The 2,501-nt window shown below is 61.3% G+C and overlaps 3 protein-coding genes across 3 annotated transcripts, besides 3 other annotated features; 1 reads left to right on the plus strand and 2 right to left on the minus strand.

Annotated features, from left to right (window-relative positions):
• Tco025E_09993 (uncharacterized protein) lies at window positions 1–519 on the plus strand (the record flags this gene model as incomplete). The annotated part of the gene is made up of 1 exon (XM_029376787.1): window positions 1–519. A coding segment is annotated over one exon (519 nt), but the record flags the coding sequence as incomplete, so codon positions are not given.
• A 73-nt stretch (window positions 520–592) lies between these two features.
• Window positions 593–1,783, minus strand: Tco025E_09994 (uncharacterized protein; the record flags this gene model as incomplete). The annotated part of the gene is made up of 1 exon (XM_029376788.1): window positions 593–1,783. One exon carries the CDS (start codon window positions 1,781–1,783, stop codon window positions 593–595), a length of 1,191 nt encoding a protein of 396 aa, XP_029223081.1.
• A 33-nt stretch (window positions 1,784–1,816) lies between these two features.
• Window positions 1,817–1,853: a sequence feature (GA-rich).
• Window positions 1,854–2,081: 228 nt separating this feature from the next.
• Window positions 2,082–2,114: a microsatellite.
• Window positions 2,115–2,129: a sequence feature (A-rich).
• Window positions 2,130–2,174: 45 nt separating this feature from the next.
• On the minus strand, window positions 2,175–2,501 carry Tco025E_09995 (10 kDa heat shock protein; the record flags this gene model as incomplete). Its single annotated transcript, XM_029376789.1, has 1 exon — window positions 2,175–2,501. A coding segment is annotated over one exon (327 nt), but the record flags the coding sequence as incomplete, so codon positions are not given.

The following is a 2,501-nucleotide window of genomic DNA, read 5'->3' on the forward strand; positions in this document are numbered from 1 at the left end:
CGTTGCGGCGGCGACGGCGACCACGGTGCCCTCGTTCACCTTGCCGGCAACCTGCTCGGGGATGAGCACGCCGGCCTTCGTCTGCTTCGCCGCCAGCGTGCGCTTCACCAGCACGCGCGGGCCAAGCGGCTGCAGCTTCCTCAGGGCGGAGAACGTGGCGCGGAACATTGGCGAGAGTGTGGGTTTCTGTTGCGGCTGTTTCTCGTAAAAATAAAAAGAAGAAGTGACTTCCTTGTTTTTTCTGTTTTGCGTGTCGCGGTGGTCGCTTTCGCTTTTTTCTTATTGGCAACGGGGGTGGGAGCAAAAGCGGGAGGTGGCGGCGGAGGCAGCAAAACGTTTACTGGAGGAACAGACGCAGAGACAAGAAAGCAGCAGCGTGCATGCCTACGAAGTACTTTGGCCCTTCGATCCCGTCGCTGGGGGTGTTTGGCAAAAGACATGGCAACAAAAACTGCCAAACAGAAAGGAGTTGAAGACGATGCGGCAGGGCCTCAAATGCACGGCTCACGTCTCGTCTAGTGTGTGTGTGTGTGCGTTTTTTTTTTTTCAGACATCTAGGGGAAATGCACTGGGGGGCCTACTCCTTGCCCGGCTACAGCAGAAGCAGGGCCCGCAGCAGTGAAAAGAAGGCGCCCGCATTTAAGTAAAACGTCCCGTCCTCCTCCCTGATCACAATACGTGTGGTGGAGTTCGCTTCCTGCGGCGTCACGGCACCCGCGTCGGGTGTCCCACAGGGGTGGTTCGCAAGCCACGCCACCGTTCGCCTCGCCTCCTGCTCGGACCAGTCCAAGTAGCGACGCACACGGAGAACTATAATGAGTCGCGAGAGGCGCACCGAGCCCGTTCCCTCAATGTCGGCAACGCGGTGCAGGTGCTCTGGGAGTGCCGCGTCGCGCCCCCACGCCTCCCGCAAGCGTTGCCCCCGCAGACGCGGAGCCGACAGGTGGCTCCCTTCCTGCACCTCCCCGCGCAGCCTGCGGTAGAGGGGCGAGCTCACCGACGCCGGTCTCGAGGCCGCGTTGGGCCTGCCAACGGGGGAGACCCCAACGTACGACTCCGTCGTGAGGCTCACGGCGGTTGCTTCCTCGCTCACGTGCGACACATTTTTCTCAGGCAGCGCCGGCTCTCCCTTTTCGGACGACAACGGCACCGTGCCGTACAAATGCGAACGCGCCGTTTGTAGCCTCTCCCACAACGAGGCCGTCTCACACCGTATTCTCTCCATCAAACCTGCGGGCCCCCCGCATGAAGGGACGAGAGAACCACGCCCCGTGCTCTGCGACGCCGCGGAGGCCAAGTGCGCCAAGGGCCGGCGCACGGCATTTTCGCCTTCCTTCCGCCGTGGAGCGGGAGCAGTGCCACGACAAGAGGAAGAGGAGCAAGAAAAAAAAGAGGGGCATGTACGCATCTCCTCTCGCTGCGGCGTCACGCTGCGGGGGCGAGGAACGTAGCGAAACGCTGCTGGCCCCTGCAGCGGCCGAGGTCTCGAGTCGTACGTCGTCCCTGCGGCATCGTCGTCGCCGTCGTCGGCGGGGCCAACGTAAAGCACGCAACCCTGCGGGCCCACCCACCGCAATGAATTCTCCTCCGGGCACGCCGTACCCACCGCAGCGCCCAGCGTCTGCGTAAAGAAGGCACGCAGCACCGGGCGGTCGTCCGCCACGCCCCCGCTGAGGCCCGCAGTGCACGGGCGCCGCAAGTCCACGCCGCCGTAGACGTTGAGTGGGCGGGAAGCATCGCCTCCGCCGCAACCCGAAGGGACACTGCCACGCACACCCAGCATCGCACGGAACTGGGTAGTTTGCAAGCAGCCACCAAAAAAGAAAGAGCACAGAAAGAAAGGAGGAAAAAAAAACGGCAGGAGGTAACCAGCACGGGAACTAACGCGAAGGTCCATCAAAGCACCCGCAAAGAAACTACACACGCACACAGGGGCGGATAATAAACAAGCTCAGGAAGCGTGAACGCACCAGCACCACGAATTCCTTACGAGGTGCGTTTATCGGACGTGTCGTATCGCGCTCACCAATAGGGACCGGTACCCGACACGATCATCCGCCAAACGCACACAAATTGTGGAAAATAATAATAAATAATAAACAATAAATAAATAAATTTAGAAACAAATACTCCATCACGTAGCTCCTTAGCGGCCTCTGCGGAGAAGCCACAACTCATCCCTGCAGCACGCCGAGCAGGGAGTCCTCGTTGTAGAGGAAGAACTCCTCACCCTCCACCTTCACGCTGCTGCCGCCAAACTCGGGGAGCAGCACCGTGTCGTTCACCTTCACGGTGGGGGCCCAGTCCTTCGTTGCGGCGGCGACGGCGACCACGGTGCCCTCGTTCACCTTGCCGGCAACCTGCTCGGGGATGAGCACGCCGGCCTTCGTCTGCTTCGCCGCCAGCGTGCGCTTCACCAGCACGCGCGGGCCAAGCGGCTGCAGCTTCCTCAGGGCGGAGAACGTGGCGCGGAACATTGGCGAGAGTGTGGGTTTCTGTTG

The sequence above is a fragment of the Trypanosoma conorhini genome (genome assembly GCF_003719485.1).
Source record: "Trypanosoma conorhini strain 025E chromosome Unknown Tco_14.4_contig_01400, whole genome shotgun sequence".
Classification (NCBI taxonomy): domain Eukaryota; phylum Euglenozoa; class Kinetoplastea; order Trypanosomatida; family Trypanosomatidae; genus Trypanosoma; species Trypanosoma conorhini.